The sequence below is a fragment of the Oryctolagus cuniculus genome, chromosome 1 (genome assembly GCF_964237555.1).
Source record: "Oryctolagus cuniculus chromosome 1, mOryCun1.1, whole genome shotgun sequence".
In the NCBI taxonomy this organism is placed as follows: domain Eukaryota; kingdom Metazoa; phylum Chordata; class Mammalia; order Lagomorpha; family Leporidae; genus Oryctolagus; species Oryctolagus cuniculus.
The window spans coordinates 66,673,881-66,695,759 of NC_091432.1; the positions used below are offsets into that span (position 1 = coordinate 66,673,881).

The 21,879-nt window shown below is 55.9% G+C and overlaps 1 protein-coding gene across 3 annotated transcripts in view; it reads right to left on the bottom strand.

The window, feature by feature from the left end:
• The window catches only part of MAP6 (microtubule associated protein 6), a 70,757-nt gene that overhangs the window by 6,107 nt on the left and 42,771 nt on the right, over positions 1–21,879 (bottom strand). Inside the window, exons 2-3 of one of the 3 annotated variants that reach the window (XM_070075499.1) lie at positions 12,517–12,730; positions 10,474–10,670 (exon numbers count right to left, since the gene is read on the bottom strand). In XM_070075499.1, the coding sequence (XP_069931600.1) occupies positions 10,474–10,670; positions 12,517–12,730 (411 nt within the window). Of the gene's footprint in view, positions 1–7,742; positions 10,671–12,516; positions 12,731–21,879 lie in introns of those variants that run through there. The other 2 variants (XM_051850876.2, XM_008263854.4) reach the window with 2 other exon arrangements.

A 21,879-nucleotide genomic window follows, 5' to 3' on the forward strand; every position in this document is an offset into this window, starting at 1 on the left:
CCTGATAGGAAGCAGGCCCTGGCTGTCGCCCTGGCGTGCTCCTGGTATCCAGGTGACGGTTAGTCAGTGTCAGTTCCGGGCAAGTGATGCTCCCATAGCCACACCATCAACAGGCCACAGGTCCAGGACTGAACCCTGGGCCTCTGGACATCCCCGGGGCAGGTGGCAGGCACGGAGCCTGGGGGGCAGGAAGGGTGACAGCGAACAGCGTGAGCTCATGGCTTTGTTTCTGCCTAGGTTTCTCAGAGTCCTAACCCCATGCCTGGGAGGGCAGCCCCCCCAGGGGGATCGCCATGGAAACCACGGAAACCACGTTGCAGAGGCTCAGTTCTGTAGGAACTGCAGGAGACAAGAAGTTCTCAAAACAAGGACTCAGGCTCAGCCTCTCCCCACCGTCCCCAGGACTCTGGCAGCCCCTGGATTGGCAGCGACCGTGCCATTTGATGATGGTCTGCGTCTCCCACTAGCCCCTGGGCAGTCCTGGTCATCTGTGCAGCACGAGTGTCTGGCACCCGGCAGGGACCGGTGGGAGTCCTGTAGGGCAGCTGTGTGGCTCTCTCTCTCTATCCTCTTTGCTCCTTTATTCCTTCTTCAGACAAAACCAAACGAGCCCCTGCTGTGTGCTGGGCGCACAGCCGAGGATGCCTCGGGAGCCCCGCACCTGTCCACACACTGCACAAACACAGTGCCACCAGCGGGGCCAGCACCTCCGCCAACCCCGGGCCCAGCGCTCTCAGCAGCCTGGGTCTCTCCTAAGCAGAAGGGGCTCCAGGCTCCCTTCAGAAAGGAGCAGAGACATCCCTTGGCTGGACAAGTCCTCCCTCTCTGTTTCACGAACCCACAGCCCCACAGAGCTCAACAGAACCTGACTTTGAGCCGGTGGCTCCTCTCCACTCCCCACAATGATGGGATTTGTGCTCTGGGGCTACCTTTTCGGGAAGTGTCACACTCTGCCTGCTCCCCCCACGCCCTCCCCGTGGCCTTTCAGGTACCTGCAGGGGGCAGAGACGTGTGCCCTCACTGGCTTCTCTGGGCGACACCCGCCCACACAGCACTTGGTTTCCAGATTGCTCCACTCAGCACACCTCCGTGGGCCCCATCCCTCGGGAGGTGTCAGCCTCAGAAGAAAGCCGTGCTGCTGGCCTGCTCTCCACACTGGACACACCTCCACCCTGGCGTCTATGCCTTCACGGAGCAGCCCTCGGCGGCCCTGGCTGTCACCCTGGCACGTCACCACGGCCGCCCCCCGCCGACTGCCCAGGAGCCCGCTCCTCAGCCACTGCAGATTCCATTCTAGGGCCTCTGCCTCCTCCTTCTACGTCCCTACAGCACCCACCGCCGCACCCCTGCAGCAGCCCCCAGCAGGTGATTTTGCAGCTGTCTCTCTCTCACCCAGCCTTCATCTCTTTCCTTCCCTGTCCTTTCCCCTCCTCCTCCCCCTCCCTCCCTCACCCCTCTTGCTTGCTTCCTTCCACAGTCACTTAATAAATGCTTACTCTGCCAGGCCACTAACCGTGTTGGAGAATCAGGGAACTCTAGCACGGCCGGCGCACAGTGGGGCACGTACATCCCAGATAAGGTGCTTTAGAAAGCATCACGCGAGCCCCAATTCTGGTCAGCACATCGACACGCCATGCAAATCCTTTCCTATTTGTGACTGCCCTAGCACCTTTTCCAGCCTCCTCAGTTATAACAACATCTCTTCAAGGTTTCCTGAGAGGACTTTCTAGAAGATGCCATTTAGTTCTCATGGCAACCAGACCCTGTAGGATAGGGGTCTTTCTCACTTTCATTTGCTGGAAGTAGAAATGGCTCAGGAAGGGAAAGTGAGTTGCCTGAGGTTACACAGCAAGCGAGTGGCACCGTCCGAGGCTCAGCGGAGGAGCGCTGTCTTCTCTAAGATCGTCCCCATGGCTGTGGCTTCTGAGACATTCCAAGTTTGCCCACAGATGTCTGAATGAGGTCTGGCTTGAGCCAGCCCTGACTGGTTCTGGCTGGAGCCAGTGACTTCTGCAGATCCCAACTCAGAGTTCCACCCTGTATCTCCTGTCCAGGACCAGTTTACTTTAGCCTTTCTTGCACCCACTACATACCGCACCCCTCACCCACCCCAATTCCAGTACCAATGACAGCCCCGCCCCCGACCATGGCATCCTGGCCCAAGAGTTGTCTTCCACACTCACACCTGTCAGGCCTACCTGTGTGGCTGCCAATCGGCCTGCCAGCCCAGGGCACCCAGAGCCCCCCCAGCTGGGGCTCGTCACCACAGGAAGTGCAGCCGGGACCACAGCTAGGAAATATGTTGCCACCACAAGGCTCAGTTCTGGGCAGGGGAGGGCGGACTGTGCTGCTCCAGCTCAGCCCTGTGACCTGCATGGGACTCGCTTTCCAGATGCTTCCGAGCGAGCGAGGCTCGGCAGGAGGAGAGCGTGTCTTCAGGAAGACGCACATCTGCACAAGAGGAGTCCCAGAGATGGCCCCCAAACCTGGACCAGGAGCGGGTTCCACAGCCATGCTCCCCTGGGCTCACACCTGGCTCGCCACCTGCAAGCCGCGTGGCTTTGTTACTCAATCGCCATGTTTTGAGTTCCTTATCTGTAGATGAGGTTGATAGCCACAGACTCTCTAACCTTGTTTGAGACCAAGCCGTGAAGGCCAAATAAGAGCTCATTCCTTTCTCATGAGCTGTGGCCACTCTGCATGCAGCACCGGCCAATCCAGTGCTGGGGGCAGAGTCCTCATTCTGACCTTTCTCGCCGCTCTGGGGCCCTACAAGCTGGGGTGTTCTGAAGGAGAGGGAGACCCCTGCCCCGGGGGTCTGCGTGCAGTGGGGTGGGTATATGTTTTATTTTTGCTGTTGTGACACACTTTTTCTGGATTTGACCTGCTAAGGAGAACTAAAGAAATTCCCAGTTGTGTCAGAAATTTTGTAAGAAGAATCCTGGGTGGTTTTAACAACAAGAAGGCAAAGCCAAGGGCGCGCCTGATTGTCTCCCTGGGCTGCTGGGGACCTGGCAATCTGAGATTCCTGCTAATGACCCTTTTTAAAATGGAAAGTGCTGGGCCATGGCGCCAACAGAAAGGGCTCAGTTCTTGCCTAACTGCATCCCGGGAAACTGCTAATCAATTTTTGTCCTCTTCCAACCCCATCTAAAGCAGAGGATGGGGTCTCTATCAGCTCATCAAAGCCAGCTTCGTGTACCCAGAGGGCATCGATTTGATGGCTGTGCACCTGCACAGGTAGAACCTGCGCCGGGCGATGTGCAGGGTGTGCTCAGACAGAAGGAGCCAGGGGCAGGGCTGGGGGGATGGGAGACGGGGCCTCAACAGCCAGCGCCAGGTGGCATCGATCTCAGCTGTGGTGACCCAGAGGGACTGGGTTTGTCTCATGTAACTCCAGCTACCAAACTGGGACCAAGGGTAAGAAACTGGGCAGCAATGGCCAGCAACATGGCCCATGAAGTGGACTGCTGACTGGGGAGCTCCACTGCCTAGGACACATCTGCATGCATCCCTGTGGGACCATCACAGCTGTCCCCTGCATCACAAACAGGCGTCACCTGCTGGCAGTACTCCCACTACCGCTATCCCAAACTCTGGAAACAAACAGATTGGCAGTCCCTCGCTGGCTACATTGTTACTCCTTTGACTTTGGGAACCAAATCCTTTTGGAGAGGGATGGGTATTTGTATTAGTGCTATCTAAAGACAGCAAGACTCAGGGGAGGTCACACAGCCAAGGTCACACACAGGCGAGCTTGGGCTTAGAAGCAGGCCTAGGAGGAGAGCTGGCCAGGTACAGGCAGGTGGCATCTCTAAGAGGAAATTCACAGTTCTGCCTGCAATGTCACTGACCCTACTTGGCCTGCTGGCTCTAATTTCGAGCCCTTGCCTCTCTGCCATCCTGGTTAAGAGCTCTGTGCTAAGCAGGAGGGACGATTAGTCAATCTCTTAAGATTACCCTATAACCAAAAGTGCAAGGTTTTAGCAAGTCAAGACGGTTTAGAAACACTGGCTACCCAGAGTACAGACGTATGAGGTTCGCTGGCCCTCACAGAGGCGCCATTGTAAAACCGGCTGCTGCCTGCGCCCGCTCTGCTCTCGCGCTGACCTCCCCTGCTCTCCCGTGGGCAGGCGCACTGGTTGGGCAGAACAAAGCCTTGTGGTGGCACCATATTGGATGAGGAGGCAGACGGTGAAGATGGATCGCCATTCATTCGTTCACTCAACAAACACTTTGGAAGATATTCCATGTGGTAGGCATGGGGTCGGGGGCTTGGGCTATGGAGGGGAGCATGGTCTAGCGGGGGCCGCACACATGAGCAGATGACACGAGACATGTGGTAGGTTCCAGGATGGAGACACACACGGGGAGCGTCTTACCCAGGCTGGGCGGTGCGGGCAAGGCTTCCTGGCGCGGTCCCCTGAGCCGAGTCCTGGAGGATGAGTTAGCCGGGTGAGAAGCAGGACTGAAGGCATTCCGGGCGGGTGGGGAAAGGCATGGAGGTGAGAAGCAGCATGGCGCACTGGGGAACAAGCTTCTGCAGGCCACAGGGAGCCCGTGGATGGCTTAAAGCAGGGTGTGACATGGTCAGGTTTGCACAATGTAAGGATCCCTCCAGCAGCTGAACCCAGCGGCAGTGGCAGTGACTGACGCGTGGCAGCGCGCGACGCTCCCGCGGCCCCAGCCGAGACGTCTGGGGCCATCTGTTGAGATAGTTACATATGATGCCACGTTAGCAAGGGACTGGGGGCCACGCACATGAGAATGAGGCATGGAACTTAAGCTCAATTCCACTCTTCGAAATAAAAGGCCCAGGAGCCAGTGCTCCAGGAAACGGATACTACGAGTTTCCCTTTGGTCGCTCTGGTGCCCAGTGTATTGCCTATGACTGAAGACTCTGTGGGACCACTGTCTCTGTAATAACCACACATTGCAGTCACCCACCCAGGGAGCAGCATTCGATGTAGCTCAGGCACACGTTTGAGGCAGCTGTGTGCCAGACCTGATCCAATTCTTCCTTTCCCTCAGTGTGTAAGTGGGTCCCAGGATGGAACGAGGATCCTAGGTGAGCCTGGGGTTGTGGGGAAGCCTGCAGTGGCCCACCCAGAGCGTGGCACTGTGGGGCAGGGCTTCCTGGCTGGCCCGCTTCCTTCACATGACACAGAAAGACAGCCTCTGCCTTCCACGCATAACCAAGCTGGCCAGGGTGCTCCCTGCCTGTGAGCCCCCTTTCTTATTTGCTGCCTGGGGCCAACAGCTGCCCCACGGCGTGAGAGGGGTTCAGTGGGGGCGACACGGACAGAAGGGCCTTGTAAGCAATGAGCAGGTACACACAGAGCAGTCCTGGCAGGGTCTGTGGACTACAGGGACTTTAATAGTTGAAATTCTTGAAAAGTGATTTTCCTAGGACGTTTGCCTCAATCAAGTTCACGTTCTATTCCTAGTTAACTGTGTGCCCATCTGTCAGAAACAGGGTGCACACAACCCTTTCAAGTGGACAGAGAAAGGGGAGGGGGCTGCAAGGAGGGTTTGGGGCCCGCTGTGAGGTCCCTACAACCTCAATCATTCCCTCCCCACTCTGCCCCTTCAAGGTAGATAAAGGTCCCGGGTCTCAGAAGAGGACCCCGAGGCTCACAGAGTTTGTGAAGGGGTTGCCCAGGGCACTGATTTCCGCTTGAAGCGCAATGCCACTGTTTGCTAATGGTGGCGCCAGACATCAAAACCCACAGTGAGGTACACCCCCCACCCGCACCCCCCCAGGGATGGGCATCAGGTGGCAGAGAGCTGGGGGTTGGGCCTCTCATGTGGTTCTGCAAGGGTGAAGTCTAAGGAGGGTGGGCTCGCTTCCTTTGAGACCGCGGCCTCTCCTGTCTGAGTGACCTCAGCTCAGGCGCTTTACCTGCAGATGGGCCACAGGCTACCTCCTGATGGGAATGTTAAAAGCACTGCAGCAGTAAAAGGACCTTGAAGCCCCAAGGGCATGCCAAAGGCCGGACACTCTCCAAATACGGGAGAAGCAGGGGACAAACTTTTAAACCCTAGTGAGAAAGGGAGAGGGAAGGATTTTTACTACAACGAACTCTAAGGAAGAATTAAGATGCATTTAATTTAGCAACGATTTGGAAAGCAGAAGGCTGGCTTTCGTTTGGTTTCTTACAGATGCACCGCCTGGGGTTCTGGGCAGCCCTGGGGAGCAGGTGTGGTGGCCGCAGGTGAGCCCCGAGCAGGAGAGGGCAGCGCGGGCCGGGCGGCCGAGGCTCCCCGGCCTCTCGCCTGCTTGGCGGGCGCCTCCTCTTGCTCTCCCCGCCGCTCTCAGGGAGCGCCCTCATGGGTGCCTATCTGTGCTGCTTCCAGGGTCTACCTCTCCTCTCTCTCCTTTCTTTCCACTTCTCTCAGTCCCTGCCTACTCTCTGGTCTAACTGCTCCCAAGAGAGCTGAACACTACACTGGTAAGTGTTTTTACGATGGAAGGACCGTTGTGTATTTTCCGCCTCATAGAAGCAGACGGGTGGTTTGGAAAACACACGGCGGTCTTTTACTTCTGCGACCCATGATGGCTCCCTACCCTTGCTCCTGCCCCTCAAAGTCGGGAATTGAGGCCAGCGAAGGGATTGAGGTCGCACCCCGGGTTCCTAACCTGGAGCACGGGAGGCCCTGAGGTGTCCGCTCACCGCGAGAGTCGGGAGCGAAGCTTAAGGTGGGGAGCATGCGCGGCCAGGGTGCACTCTGGGCAGAGGGAGGGGAGATCCCGCGAGTGACCGCCCACTCCCGCGGCGCCCGGCCCTGGTTCTGCGAGCTCGGCCACTCCCCAGCCTTTACCTAGAACCTCTTGGTACCCGGGCGGGCGCTGACCTTTGCACTCTCAGCTCCCTCTCCCTGGCGTGCCATAGCCACCCCCAGTTCTGTCACCTGGTCACCACCTGTCCGCTGAGGTCCTTCCTGTTCCACGGAACCAGCTAGAAGGGACTCCTCCATTGGGATCAGAGACGGGTCTCAGTCATCCTGGCTTCCCCAGTGCCCAGCACAGGGCCTGGCACGTAACAGGTATTCAGTAAGGAGGTGTTGGAGAAATGCAGAGTCAGTTCCATCCCCAGTCCGCAGCCCCTGCCTCTGCGTGCCCTGCGCATCCACACCCCACCACGGTCCAGGGTGCCCTCTGCCATGCAGCCTTCCACGTCTCCCCGCCCTGGGTAGGCAGAAACCTGCCCTTCTCCTGAGCGTGCTACTGCCAGAGCCACTGTTAGGCATCCGGGCCTCTCTCGCGGCTAGTCCAGCACCCCCATGGAGGCACACAGCTTACTGCCTCCCGTGTAACCCACGCTGAGAGCCAAGCTCCTGAGGGGGACCTTCCAGAGTAACTACAGGTTAAACGAGCAAGCGAAGGCGTCAGGTCCTACCAGTGGACAGGAAGGGCGTGGGGAGCGAGAGCCTGCCTCCCCAACGGCAGGGCGGCGCCGGGCGCAGGTGCTCGCTCCTCGCGGCCGCGTGGGATCGCAACGTTACACTACCTTGTCGGCCAGTGCGTGTCCCGGTCCGTCTTCGCCTTTCCCAACACATAGCTCTGAGTGCTTGCACTTAGTATCTGAGAGGCGCTCTACAGGGGTCGAGCTGCATTACGGAGGAGCCCGGAAAACGGCGGGGCACAGCTCATCCTGGGGAGCGGGGCTCAAGTGGCAAAGGCGGCTTCCTTCGCCTACTCGGCGGGGCCTCGCCAAGGAAATAAGATCAAGAAAGGAGCGTTCGTCTTCAGCATTTATTGGTAATCGGAAAAACGGTTTGTTGGTTGGTTTGTTTTTCTGAGCAAGCACAGACCACAAGCACGTCACAATCAATTGGCTATACATGAATATTTTTGTGATTCTCTCACTAACAGCAGGAATGAAATAGCACCAAGAGAGGTGTGCGCTACACATTAACATAGACAATCTGTGGTATACAACAAAACCCAGGCCACAAAATCGTAATTAGACACTTCCTGTCTGCCTCCAGGAGGTGAAGCTGCGTGGTATGGACTGGGTGTCAGCACAGGTAGGGACCCCAGAGCTGGGCTGGGGTGGGGGGTGCGCGTGCAGCCTTGGGGTGTTTGCCAGTAGGTGAGGCGGTCCAGGGGAGTATGGGAAAGGGAAAGGGATGGTCATGGGAGGTGTGGTCACCTGCAGAAAGGTGACACCGAAACACTGCCTGGGGAATGGAGATCCCCAGTGTGTCTGAGGGCCAGTAAGCTGGCTGTTTTCTTTGTGAACAGCAGAAGTGGAGGAAGTCTCTGGCTCGTGCTGCGACACATTCCCAAGTCAAGTGAGCTACAAACAGGGTTTTCTTGCTGGGGGTGCTAAAAAGAAGGGGGCACGCACAGGTGGGAAAAGGCATCACGCAGCTCACTGAAAGCCTCAGGCTGGACAAGGCAGGACACTCAGGCGCTGGGGCTGCGGGTGGGAGCAAAGCCCGAAGGCCCTAGAGGCAAACCAGACTTTGGGCAACTCCAGCTCTACCTGATCACAGGGCTCAAGTCCCGCACAGCCTCCGGGGCAGCAGCTGTGCCTCGGGTAAGTGAACGCCCAGTGAGCCATCTCCTACATACTGTCAATTCGGGTTGACTTGAAGTACAGAGCATACACAATTATCCTAGGGAGAAGTCCGAACTGTGCCAGCATTGACCTATCTGGCTGATGCCAAACCTTGTGAGAAGGAACCTATGCGGGCGAACACTCCAGGTCTGGCTGGGGTGGTCAGAGTCTGCACCCAGGGTCACGCCCGTCCTTTCCGGGTGGGTGTGCAGGGCTTGGGATGCTGACACGCCTGCCTTCCTCAGTGCCTCCCCTGCCTCGCGCTGCTGTCCCCTGAGGTAGAAGGGAAGGTGGCAGTGGCCAGCCAAGCCCCTCGCTTCGAGGAGTCCTGTTCCATGGGCACACGCTGACTTGATTTGCCAAAGATTTTGCAACCAGCCCCAAGACGACAAACCAAATGGTGGAAGTAGAGACTTTGCTGCTCACAGGAAATCAGCGGGAGCTGGAGGGGGTAGGGTTCTGTTTACCTTAAACACAGGGGCGGGGGCAGAAAGGACTTCTGCGGCCAGGGGCTGAGGCCTCTGCTCCCCATCACTCTGATGACAAAAGCAAAGCAAGCCTGGCGAGAGGCTTGACGTCACACAATGGCCCGGCGTTTCAGAACGCTGGGGACCACGAGGGCTTTGGGGACACGAGAGAGAACGTGAGCTGAGCAATATATACATATCACGTTTGCACAGACAATTGTTCCAGTAGATATTCTGGGTTCTCCTCACAAGCACTGGGGTGCTAAAACTCTTCACAACAACTCCCTAAAATTCCTACAACACAATTCTAGCACAGCTAAGGTGGCACCTACCACTCCCAGGGCTGCGGCCGTGTGCGCGCACACACACACACACACGCACACTTGACACAGAATACACTGAGAACCGCTTTTCTATTCATTACTAAGATCCCCAGGGCTCCCCTAGGCTGCAGCCTCGTCACAGGGGGTCCCTCTGACCTGAGGCTCAGAGTGTCCTGAGGAGCAGGCCAAGAGCGGCTGGGGAAGGGAGAGCAGACATCACTACACCTGCTACTACGTTCACATCCCGCCTGGGTTTTGAGGAGACAGAAGGCCACGCCCTAAGTACACAGCCCTACACCTACAGCTCCGTCCCTCAGTCACCTGCGCTTTGCAGAGTGGGCTGCACCGGCGAGCCAGTGTGCAGGGCTGAGCAGAGGAAAGCTGTGCTCTTCCTGCGACATCTGGAATGGACCCTGGCCTTGCTGTGGTCACCCGTGGCCAGCTGATGGGACACTGAACACAGACACACGTTTCTAACAGAAGCGTCTATGAGAAGGTTACTTCACACATACACACAACTCCATTTCACTGACATTAAGGCCAAGGTGGTTTTACCGCTTTTTCATCTTTCCATCATTTGTTCTTTCCCATTGCTGAAGCCCAAGCTGAGCTTCAGTGGCACAGGATGATTCTCTGAACCTCGGGGAGGAACACATGCACCCAGATTTCAGAATCGAGCAGGGACACAGACCGTGGGAAGAGAGGACGAGAGCCTCAGCCACCTGCCCGCACTACCAGGAAATGTGCTGGGCAGCCAGCTCGCAGGGGCCTCCCGCCTGCCTTCCGCACGAGCATGCGGTCTCCGGGGCTGGGGGCCCGCAGGACACAGGCAGACAGCGCTGCTTCCTGGTGTTCCAGGGGCCTGGTGGCTGGCCGCCTGGGTGGCCCTGGGAGGAGGCGTGGCCCTCAGTGTTAGAATCTGCGGCTGAAGAAAGCCACGCCCAGGAGCCCCTGCAACACTCAGGACCAAGGCAGATGAGAAGCCTCTAATTAATTTTGTGGCCTTTTTTTGTTTGTTGGTTAAGGAGAGAGAGGAGAAAGGAGAGAGGAGAGAGGAGAGAGGAGAGAGAGAGAGAGAGAGAGAGAGAGAGAGAGAGAAAGTACAGTGAAATTTACTCTTTCGCCTCAGCCAGTTTATTGTTCATCTCTTTGCTTTGCTCCTTGTCGTCGGGTTTGGTGGCGCCAGGGCCCTCTGCGCTCTTTTTCTTGGCGGCTTGGCCCGATACCACCTGCTTGTCTTTGGCCTTCCTTGGAGGCTTATGGCTCGCTGAGGTCTTTTTTGGTTTGGAACTCTGAACACTAGGTTTCTCCACCTGCACGGAGAGACACAGACAGACGGCAAATACAGAAACACAGAAGGGGAGGGAGCGGGAGAGAGAGAATTGAGAGAAAACATTCCAGTGTTAATTGCAGGATGACAGGAGAGATGGGGTTTGGCCCTGGAGGAGCCCAGTGTCTGCTGCCGGTGACCTCCTACCCAAACTCCCCGGCCAGTCGGCTCAGCATCACTGCCACCGGCCTCCTGGGCTACCCCGCCCTGCCAGCCCTCCCCCAGGGGCGAGGTCCTCATTTGGCAGTATCTCCTGCCCTTCCTGGTGGGAAAATCGTACGCCTTCACCTTGTTCAACTCAGGCCCGGGCATGTGATTTGCTTTCGGCAGTGACATGTGAGGAGCGACGTGGGTCACCTCCGGCAGAGGCCTTGGGAGCCAGCCTGCACTTGCCAGTGTGCTCTTCCCCGTTGCACAGACAGACGGAGGAGCGCAAGGCCAGGGCTGCAGGGTGCACTGATGCCGTGTCCCAGGCAGGGCAGACAGGAGCCCGTGTTCCTGCAGCCTGTGCTAGCTCCCCGGTTCTGAGGGCAGAGGGGCAGTGTGCTCCTGGGGATGTGTTATTTGGGCTGGGCGTGTCCAGTGGCAGCCCAGCCACCACCGCGGAGAGCGGAGAGTGGCCGGCCGACCCAGGCCTGCTCCACTCCCCCAGAGCTCCCTCCTCCGGCCCGAGCCCTTGCTCTCAGCACGCAGCCTTGCCTTTTCTTTCTCAGAGCACTCCAGGGCCTCTGGCACGAGCCCTTAACATGGTATCCACCCCCCCCCCCCCACACACACCCCAATCCATCTCAGGATTTAATTTCCCCAGTGTTCCCCTTGAATCTTCTTTTGCCCCAAGCCAAGCCCATGTTCTGGGTGCCACCTCATCTGCGTGTGGACAGAGCTGCCCTTAGGCCCCATGGGCTGGGTCATTCTCTCGCTGAGGTCCAGTGGCTTTGTCAGCCCTGCCCTGTGAGTGATGAGGTAAACCAGTTGTTCTTACCTGCCTGGGACTCAGAGCTTTCCATCTGCAACCTGGAAGAGTCCCAGGCAAATGGGGTTGGTGAGTGACCTTACCTAGGAAGTGGCCCCAGGCCAAACGTAGCTCCACTGACTGTGAGACTAAAGCAGAGGGAAGCCCATCTCTTTAGGGTCGCGGGTAAGAGGAACAGCCACAGAGTGAGCTAAGCTGCTTGGCGAGCGGGCATGACTCCCGTCCCACAGGCTGCATCTCTGCCCTGCTTCTCTGGCTTGGCTCGTGAGCCAAGTGACATGCCACTAAGGCAGGGTAGCGTCATGACAGAAAACAACGGAATCCACGCTCCCAACCCGCTCCTTTTGGTTAACAAGTTACTGGGAAAACGCCTCGCAGCTGGTGTGACAGGTGTGTTGAGAGTGCATGAGAACGGCAGGCGGATGGCGTTTGTAAGGGAGGAATGAGAGGGCAGGGGTCTTCAGGGCCTGGGGAGGAGGGAGGGGCCAGTGGCTGAAGCTGGCCAGAGGACGAGGCGGGGCCAGGGCGGGCGGGGAGGGGCCTCGACCCCGGACCAGCCCCGCGGGGGCAGAAGCACAGCTATTTCAAGCCATGGGGATTTGGAGCTCGGGGGATATGGTTTCTGCCAGGTTCTGTCTGGATTTCTCAGACTCAGAGGCTGGGTCTCGGGAACTCTGCCAGCCTCTCAGCTGCTTGGGTTTTAGGCACTCTTCCTTGTTAACCTTTCCTTTCGGTGCAAACCACGGTTCCCGGGGAAATGCCTTGCGCCTCAGTGTGCTGAAGAGACAGCCCCTCCGGGGCCGAGTGGGCAGCAGCCCAGGCCCCCGCCCCCTGCAGTGAGCAAGCTGGGTCTCACCTTCGGGGGTTCCTTGAAGGGCTCGCTGTAGAGGCTGCGTATCCGCCTGCGCTCTGTGCCCTTGGCGTCGGCCGCGGTCGGCTTGTTCGCCTCCCCCTTGAACTGGGCACTGTAGCTGGTCTCGTGAGCCATCTTATCATCCGGGGGCTTGTACTGAGATTTGGCTTTTATCGGCTTCACAGGCTTGATGTCCGTCCAGGCTCTGAATTCATTCCTGTCCGTCATAGAAAGTGACAGGAAACGTCATCTGCCTGGAAGCAGTGACCCCCACCCAGGGCTGCAAGCCTGCGGGCTCCCGGGCAATGCTCCCAGCACCCCCGGGAGCGCGGCCGGCTTGTTGGCCTCACACTTTCATCACGAAAAGTGCAACCCTCCCTCCTGCGGAGTGGGTCCACGCAGTGGCAACAGCAGGAGAGGCTGGACAAAGCCCAGCCCCTCTGACCCACGCCGCGTGAGGCCAGACAGGCAGTTCTAACTTTGCGGTCTCGGTCTCCCACCCTGTGCCATGAGACTGAGAAAACCCCAGCCACTCAGTCACTCCTGAGTTCATGACCTGAGTGCCTGCTCCAGCCAGGATTACAGAGCTGTAAGATTCAGTGAGACAGTGTGTGAGGCTCGCTGCCCGTCCACTGTGGTCCACCAACAAATGGCAGTCCCCTCCCTGCCTGTCCCAGAAGGCAGATCCTTGGATGCCCACAATCCTGAGGGCCAGTCTCCCCTGAGTAGCAGAAGGGCTCCTTCCTACAGTGCCAGCACTCCGACCGTCTCAATCACCAGATGCCAGTCCCCATGCAGGTGAGTCCTCCTGTTCTCCATGGTGAGTGGCTAGAGGTGCTGGCCCTAGTGGCCCTTGGTCTTTGTTTTTTTTTGGGTCAGCGTCAGTTTTCCTGTTCCCAGCAAACCTTCTCCTGGTTTCTCATCAGCTGTTTCTGGTCTGGGCTGAGCTGGAGGGAAGATGGCTGACAAGGTTCACGATAGGGCAAGATAAATGCCGTTGCTGATGGAGGCCACAAGGGGCCACCCTGTGTGCTACACCCGTGGGATTGGATGCAAAAGCTCTGTGGCTCTCGAGAATTTTCCTGGAGTCTGCTTTCACCCGGGGCCAGGAGAAGGCAGGGTGGGGTGGCGTGGGGAGAGGTGTACGAATGGTGGTGGAATTGGGTGCTGCCAAGACCTGCGTGCACCCTCACCCATCACTCCCTTCCAGGGGGCTCAGAGATGAGTGCCTCGAACAAGGAGGCAGGAGGAAAGGTTTAGGGGTTCAAGCTCCAGCAGTCTCAGGAGCTGCACAAAAGCCCCCCCTTCCTTACCCCCCCAACTATAAAATCGAAGAATTAGGTCCTTCCAATGTCCTTCTCACTGTGTGACCCTCTTAGCTGATAACGGCAGTTTGGCAACGCTGAGCCACTTATGGGTCATTTGATCACTCTTTTATTTATAAAAAGATTTATCTATTTATCTGAAAGGCAGAGACAGGGAGAGACAGAGAGATAGAGAGAGAGAGATCTTCCATATTCTGGTTCACTCCCCAAATGGCAGCAGTGGTCAGGACTGGGTCAGGCTGAAGCCAGGAGCCAAGAGCTTCCTCCAGGTCTCCCATGTGGGTGCAGGGGCCCAAGGACTTGGGCCATCTTCCACTGCTTTCCCAGATGCATTAACAGGGAGCCGGACTGGAAGTAGAACAGCCGGGACTACGACCATTGCCCAATGTGATGCCAGCATTGCAGGTGGCAACTTAACCTTACGCCACAACACCATCCCCCATTTGATCTCTAGCTCTCTGGATTTCTCTGGGGGAAATGGCTTCCATGTGAAGACAGAGACCACTGTCTCTTAAGACATTGTCCCCTAAACTTCAAACTCACATCTGCAGTGAAGTCTGGGCGTCCACGCAGATGCCCCACCAACAGCTCCGACTCAGTATCCCCAGAGCCAAATCTGTCTGCCCTTCCTTGTCAGCAGGTGTTCTGTCTGCCTCCTCGTTCATCTTCAGCTGTTCATTCATTCACAAAATATTCACAGACTTTCCTGAGGGCTCACAGGTTACTGAACACCTTGGGACTCAAACAAGTCAGCCACTGGCCCTGAACCCAAGGAGTGGGAGGCGGGGTGTGAGGTTACTCCAGGGCAAGTCAGTGGGAGCCACGGAGGAGGAAGGACTGGGCAGCATGGCCTGGGAGCCAGGGCAGGATATCTGGAGTGGAGTCAGAGACGGGAGCAGGTTTCAGGCTGACTGGGGCTCGAATACAGAGGCCCACGGGCAGCGTGGCCCCCAGGGGACCTGCAGGTAGTGCGGGTGGTGGGGAAGGGCACAAGGGGCTACGGACAGATCGTGGAGGTCCTGCCAGCCAGCTCAGGGCTTGGGCTGCTCTGGCAGGAAGTGCCAGATGACCCTGGGCCAAGGATGCGTGTGGCTAGATTTGTTTTGGGAAGAGAAGTTTGGCAGCAGTGGGGATGGTAGACAGAGGGGAGGCTGGAGACCAAAGGCCAAGCAGGAGACTGCCAGGAGCCCTGCAGGAGCCCAAGGCAGGATGGTGGCAGTGGGGACAGGGGAGAGGGCACGGAGCCACGTGGGAGAATGGAGCTGAGGGAGGTGAGGGCCAGGCAGGAGTCTGGGGAGATGCGAGGCCTTGGGCCTGTAGCTGGGGAGTCTGGGAGGGGAATGGGATGGGGCACAGGGGCTGAGACCCTCCGGCCCCCATTAAGGCACCTCGCCCACCCCTGCATGAAGGCTGAGCTGGGTCACGTCCTCACCGTGCTTCCTCTCCTGTCCACCTTCCCCAGGTTCAAGCTGGCGTCAGGACCCAACTTCTGAACCACCGTGGCCCCACACAGGCCAGAGGCTGGCCCAGCGTCCATGTGGGGCTCTGGCCACCATAATTACCTGCCAAACACATCAGGCTCTCCCTCCTGCTGCGGCCCTTTCGAGCCCAAGCCCTGCCTGTCTGATGGACTCCTAGTACTGGGGCCCGGACCTCCCAGTGCCAGCCCAGTAGCAACCTGGCTCCTGAATTTATAAGCCTAATGGTGGAAACCTCAGCTCTCTGCTCCCACCATGCCAACTTCCAGAATTAGGACTGAGACAGGTGCACACTGGCCCTGAGAACTGTCGGGGTCACATCTTGCAAGCAGTGTCTACAGTGGGCTGGGGTGGGTCTCCCTTGTGACCGTTGCTTTCCTTGTCATTGTGATGTGTGGAAGTTACAGGGGCAGGGTGGTCTGCACCTGCCAACGGCCCTCTCTCCCCTCCACCACGGGGCCATCGGTGGACACTGTCATTTCAGGCTGGATGATGACTTACCTTCTGCACAGTTTCTGTAGGGGCAGAGATCTGGGACTGTGGGTAGCACAGTGCAGATAAGTGGGCCCAATCTCTATGCTGAGGTCTGGCTCCTTGGTTCATCATTTGTGCTGGGAAAATCAAGGGGAGAAGTGGGGCTGGCCCCCAATCCTCTAAGGAAAGGCAGAGCCAGGTCCAGGCAGAGCCGTCTCGTGGAGACGTGGAGGGCACAGGTGTTGGGAGCTGCGCCCCTACCTTTGAACAGCTGTGGCATCACATTCAGGAGTGGCTGCTGAGCGGGACTTTGGGACCCTGCTGGAGCAGGCGAAGTTTTCAGAGAAGTCAGCTCCTCCTGTCTAACCCCTCTGCCCCTGCCTCTCTCAGGCCCCAACACCTCGTGTCCCGGGACCATGGTGGGCATCTCCTTGCTTCTGGCTCACCTGGCACATGCTGCCTCCCTACAGGTTCCGGATGCCCACAGGATGACGCCCAGACTCTGGTCCCTGCTAGTTCCCCTTAGGGTGGCAGGCAGGGCCCTGTAACTTGGCCCCATGCTACCTTTGCAGCCTTGGCTTCTTTATCATCACCGCCGTTTAGTGAGCATTCCCTGCATGCCAGGGCCTGTGTGGCGCTCTGCCCTCTGAGCTGCCCCTCCCATGCATGGGCTGCACTTGTCACTTCCTGTGCAGCCTCCCACCTGCCCTATTCTTTTCTCCTCACCTCCAGCCACTGGCATACTGTTGAGGTGGGGGCTAGTGCTCTCCCCTCCTGGCTGCTGCCCCAGCCCCACAGTGAGATAGAGCCTGTGGGTGGTCTGTGGTGAGACAAAGCAGGGCAGAGAACAGAACAGCCTGGAGCCATCATGAGAAGGCTGCAGAGCTGAGAATGCGCCTGCCCTGTCTGGGTCGTAGGACACAGAAAGACGTGGGCTATCAGAGGAGAAAACGAGGCCTTGGAGCACATGGCCCGCGGGAGGCTGGGGGGGTGCTATGCAGGTGAGAAGAAGCCCAGTGCTCGGGCCAGATCAGAGATGGTGGGTCACAGGGCAGAGCACGGGCGCGGGGCTCGGGGTGGAAACCCAAGCTCCATCCCAGCTGGAACCCCTGGGCCAGCCCCTCATCTGCTCTGAACACTTGAATGGACTGCGCACCGGCCCAGTCCCAGGACTGATGTGGAGGCTGAATGAGAAGGTGTTCAGGCAGACCTTTGGTTGAAGAGGACTGGACATGTGTACCAGAATTCCAAGCCCATGGTGGGTAACCACATAATGCATACATTGGGTTTTCATCACAGAATTGCTTATTTGAGAAACTATTGCGTATCGTGTACACTCAGGCGTGGAACCAGGGATGCAGTGCGCACGAGACGATGCAGCTCCTGCCTGCTGTCATCATGCCATGCTGTCGCGTGGGGAGGCAATCAAAGACCTGTGCAGCTCCTGCTATGTTCTGACCGTTGTGGTCAGCACTCTGGTGCCCAGAGTAGGTGAAATATGGGCGGCAGCTGCCAGCGCCAGGATTATTGCTGAGTGCATTTCAAGTTACATTCAAACAAAGCAGCATTCAGTGAGCGCCTGGATGATCGAATCTCCAAGCCCGAGGACCCACTGTAAACAGATGTTGGCCTTTGAAGGCCTTGTCCCACTTCAGCACATTCGCTGGCAGGGATTCAAGGGAGAGACTGAATGGGCCAATTATAGAGGGAGAGACTGGAGCCAGCCCGGGGCATGGGGCATTCATGAAGCCAGGTTCCAGGAGAAGGACTGGGGGGCAGCGTGGGAGTGTGGGGAGAGGGATGGCCCTGGGAAGAAAGTGTGGGGGAAGAACAGAGCGCAGGCTGTTCTTGCATTCCCGACACTGCCGAGGAACGATGAAAGGAGAACCACTGTGAGGAGAACCTGCACGTGGCGATGGGGACGATCGATTCTCGATGCAAGTGGGGACTCACTGGGCTACTGCCGTGTGAAATTCCCATTTCACACCCGTGAGCCCCGGGTTTATTTATCGCGTGTTGAAATCCTCGGGAAATACCATTCCTTCCTCGTCCTCCTCACAACAAAATCTTCACGATTCTCCTGCTGCTTTATGCAGAAGGTGGCGCTTGTCAGGCTTAACGGTCTAAGATCTGCCCGTGGATTTCCACAGGTGACTTATGTTGCTGTAGAAACGCACTAAGCATTGTCTACACTTGTTATACCACAATGTTCTCCAAGAAGGGAAGCCGGCTCCCTCTGGAGCGCCGATGGAGGCAGGCAGCGAACAGAAGCTGGCAGCCGCCGCAGCACAGTGCTGCAGGAAGGTGGTTAAGAAGGGTCGGAGCTGTAGGCTAAACAGAAAGGATCTGTGTGCCTAGAAGGGTGCGAATGGCTTAGGGAGCCTCCTCGCTTCCTTCCGAGGGAAGTGGAAGATTTCTTCCTCCTGGCCAGAACCGACTGGGTCAGGACAGGGCTTGCACAGACACGTGGGTCTGTTTGGGTGTGGCTCTCAGCTGCTTTTGTGTGGAAAGGAGAAAAGGGAATTGGGCCGGGGTAGGGAAGCTTTTTTCCGCCAAGGGCCATTTGGATGCTTATTTTTTTTATTATTATTTTTTGACAGGCAGAGTGGACAGTGAGAGAGAGAGAGAGACAGAGAGAAAGGTCTTCCTTTGCCGTTGGTTCACCCTCCAATGGCCGCCGCGGCCAGTGCGCTGTGGCCAGCACACTGCACTGATCCGAAGGCAGGAGCCAGGTGCTTCTCCTGGTCTCCCATGGGGTTCAGGGCCCAAGCACTTGGACCATCCTCCACTGCACTCCCTGGCCACAGCAGAGAGCTGGCCTGGAAGAGGGGCAACTGGGACAGAATCCAGCGCCCCGACCAGGACTAGAACCTGTTGTGCTGGCGCCGCAAAGCGGAGGATTAGCCTGTTGAGCCTCAGTGCCGGCCCATTTGGATGTTTATAACATCATTTGCAAGCCACACGCCATCATCAACTTAACAAGTAGCCTGCAATCGGTTCCTTGAATTTGAGTCCTGCCCGCGGCTGCCTCGGCAGGGCCAGACCAGCGATTCTGTGTGTCCTGACGGCTGGCAGCCTGGACGCTCCCCGCCCCTGAGAGAAGGCCAGTACTTAGTCACTTAGGATTGCCCGTCTCACCCAGCGATGCCCGACGGACATGGGCACACGGTGTACAATGGTTTTCTAAAATGAGGAAGGCATATACTTGGACTCCAGAAAAAATTTATATTAACAAAAATGTGAAGTGAATCTAATATGAATGGAAAACAAGGGGAAAAGAGTCCTCCCTCTGTTTCATATAGAAAGTCCCTGACATGGTGCTTAGTGGGCAATGGCAGATGTCAAGGCTCAGGTCCTCTCATTAGGAGGATGGCTCATTCTCGTGCGGCTGCCACTAAGACTAGTCCTACGCTGCGTGCAGCTCACAGGCCCCTGGGCTGCCTCACACAAAGGAAGCCCATGTGCCCCATACTTATAGCATCACGAGGATGAGAAGCTAAACATCAAAACTGCTCAAAATATAGGAGTCGGTCCGATTCTGCGTGGGTTATTGTACACTGCAGGATTTACTAGGAACTCTGGGAAGAAAAGAGGGAAACTTAGAGAGCCCCAGCTGGCAGTGGTGGAGACAGGGCAGGGGAGTGTGGTGGTGAAGACAAGTGCATGCACACACACATCCCAAGTACAAAACAGCAAGAAACTTGATGGGCGACAACGTCATACAGAAGTGATCCCTCCAGCCTCCATCGCTGCCCCATCTCTGGGTTTATCAGCCCCGGGAACGCCAGGGCAGCTGTGCCACAGACCACAGAGTTCTCCAGGTGGCACTGGGAAGGAAGGTCGCACTCTTCCCGTTGCTTGGGTTCCCAAGAATCTGCATCCGTTCCTTATAGAATATATATCTGTTCCTTATATTTCCTCCTTAGGCAGGAAATCAGAATGTTGAGGCTGTGCCCTGAGAGGGGGGAGGGAGTGCTCCGTGCTTCCGGGGAGCAACTGAGGATTCTGGGGATCCACTCCTGTGACATGCTCTATAAAAAGTCCCAGGGGCGGGTGTGCGGTACAGGGGCTGGACTGCCGCCAGGGCCGCCTGCATCCCATATCCTAGTGCTAGGGATTGACCTCCGCCTCTGTTTCCAATCCAGCTTCCTGCTAACGCACACCCCTGGGGGCAGCAGATCATCAGCTAAGGTGCTTGGGTCCCTGCCACCCACGTGAGAGATTTGGATGGAGTACTGGGCTCTGGCTTTGGCCTGGCCCTGCCCTGGTGTTTGCAAGCATTTGGGGAATGAACCAGTGGATGCAAGATGTCTTTCTTTGTCTCTTTGCCTTTCAAATAAAAGTTTATAAAAACGGGCCAAGCACACTGTATTGTACATTTAGTGAAATACTCATTAAGTCTAAGTTGCCTCAAATCTTTTTTTTTTCTCTGTATGGAAAGTAATTAGTTATTTATTTAAAAGATTTATTTATTTGAAAGTCAGTTACAGAAAGAGACCCAGAGAGAGATCTTCCATCCACTGGTTCACTCCTCAGATGGCTGCAACAGCTTTACCCACTATACCACAACACTAGCCCTGTAATTAGTTATTTTTAAACAAATAAAGATGAGATGAAATTAACATCATTTTAGGCCTTCTTGAGAGTCATGCTAACATATTCTTTAAAATGTAGCTCTATTATAAGGGAATACCAGAATCAACTTTATGTTAGCAAATATAAATAACATGGGGAAATTCTTAGAAAGATACAAATTACAAAACCTGACTCAAGAAGAAACACAGGAAATCTGGGTAGACCTACATCAAGAAAAGAAACTGAATTAGTAACTTAAAAATCTTCACACAAGGCAAGTCCAGTTCTATGTGGCTTCACTTGTGACTTATATCAAACATTGAAATATGAAACACCAATCTTAACAACCACTTCAAAAAACAGAGAAAGAGGAAACATTTCCCTACTCATTTTAAGAGGCCAATTTTACTCTGATACCCTAATACATTACAAGGAAAGAAAAGTATAAGTCAGTATGCCTCGTGATTATAAATGCTAATGCTCTCAACAAAGTATTAATAAATCAAATCAAATAACACATAACAAGATTTCAACATCATGAACAAGTTTATACCGGGGTACAAGGTTAGCTTAACATCCCACATCACTAATGCAATCTATCATATTGATAAAAATAAAAACAGAAACTGGGCTGGGCATCTGCCCCTGTGGTGGACACTGGTTGGGAACGCTCGCATCCTATATTGGAGTGCTTACATTTGAGTCCTGCCTCTACGCTTGATTCCAGCTTCCTGCTCATGTGTGCCCTGGGAGGCAGCAGTGAGGGCTCAGGTATCCGGGTCCCTGCCACCCACATGGGAGACCTGGACTGGGCTGGGTTCCCAGCTCTTGGCTTCAGACTAGCCCAACTCTGGCTGTTATGGGCATTTAGGCAATGAATCAGTAGATGGGAATGCTCTCTCGCTCGCTTGCTCTCTCTCTCCATCCCTCCCCTCTCAAACAAGTTAAGTAAATAATTCCAAAAAATTTAAAAAGACATAACCATTTACATAGGGAAACCATGTCGTAGACATAGAGAAGTTATGTGATGAAATCAAACTTTTTTTCATGATTAAAATGATTTTATTAATCTAGAACTAGGAGGGAAGCTTCTCCATTCAATAGAGGGTGTCTACAAAAATCCTCTGACTGACACAGTACTCAACGGTAGAAGAAGCTAAGTCCACTCTCATCACTTCCACTCAGTATTGTACAGGAGGTCATGGCCCATGTAAAAAAGGAAAGAAAAGGAATTAAAAGCATATAGAAAAGAAGTAAAACTCATTATTTGCATAGAACAGGATCTTGGATTTAGGAATCCTCAGGAATCTAAAGGAAAGAGAAAAGAGCTTTTGGGCCGGGCATTTGGCTCTTACACACTGGTTAGGGTTGCCAGTGCCACGTACTGCAGTGCCTGGGTTCAGCTTGTGGCTCCGACTCCTGATTCCAGCTTCCTGGACCATGGGGACAGCACTGGTGGCTCTGGTAATGGCCCCTGCTGTGGGGGTGACCTGGACTGAGTTCCCAGCCTCTAG